Source organism: Merops nubicus, unplaced genomic scaffold (assembly GCF_000691845.1).
Source record: "Merops nubicus isolate BGI_N331 unplaced genomic scaffold, ASM69184v1 scaffold40269, whole genome shotgun sequence".
Taxonomy (NCBI): Eukaryota; Metazoa; Chordata; class Aves; order Coraciiformes; family Meropidae; genus Merops; species Merops nubicus.
The window spans coordinates 1,792-2,080 of NW_008633773.1; the positions used below are offsets into that span (position 1 = coordinate 1,792).

General features: G+C 62.3%; 1 protein-coding gene across 1 annotated transcript in view; it reads left to right on the forward strand.

Moving 5' to 3' along the window:
• RPLP0 (ribosomal protein, large, P0) overlaps positions 1–289 on the forward strand; it is a gene marked incomplete at its 5' end in the record, with an annotated part of 2,422 nt that overhangs the window by 1,438 nt on the left and 695 nt on the right. Inside the window, one exon of the mRNA XM_008948354.1 lies at positions 1–104. This exon is cut by the window's left edge and continues 67 nt beyond it. Within this exon, the coding sequence (XP_008946602.1) occupies positions 1–104 (104 nt within the window). The remainder of the gene's footprint in view (positions 105–289) is intronic.

Consider the following 289-nt stretch of genomic DNA (forward strand, 5'->3'; position numbering starts at 1 on the left):
TCTCTTTCGGGCTGGTGATCCAGCAGGTCTTTGACAATGGCAGCATTTACAATCCTGAAGTGCTGGACATCACCGAGGAGACCTTGCACAAGCGGTTCTTGGAGGTGCGTGCCACAGCCCCTGTCTGGGGTGTCCCCCCCCCTGCCGGGGCACTCGGTGCTGCCCAGGGTGTCACCTGCAGCTCTCCCAGTGCCCTGCAGAAGCAGGCTGTCAGGGAGCACCTTCTGTGAGCCACCACCCGCCGTGGTGTCTAGTCCGGGTGGTTTCTCAGAGCACAGGAGCACGAGCC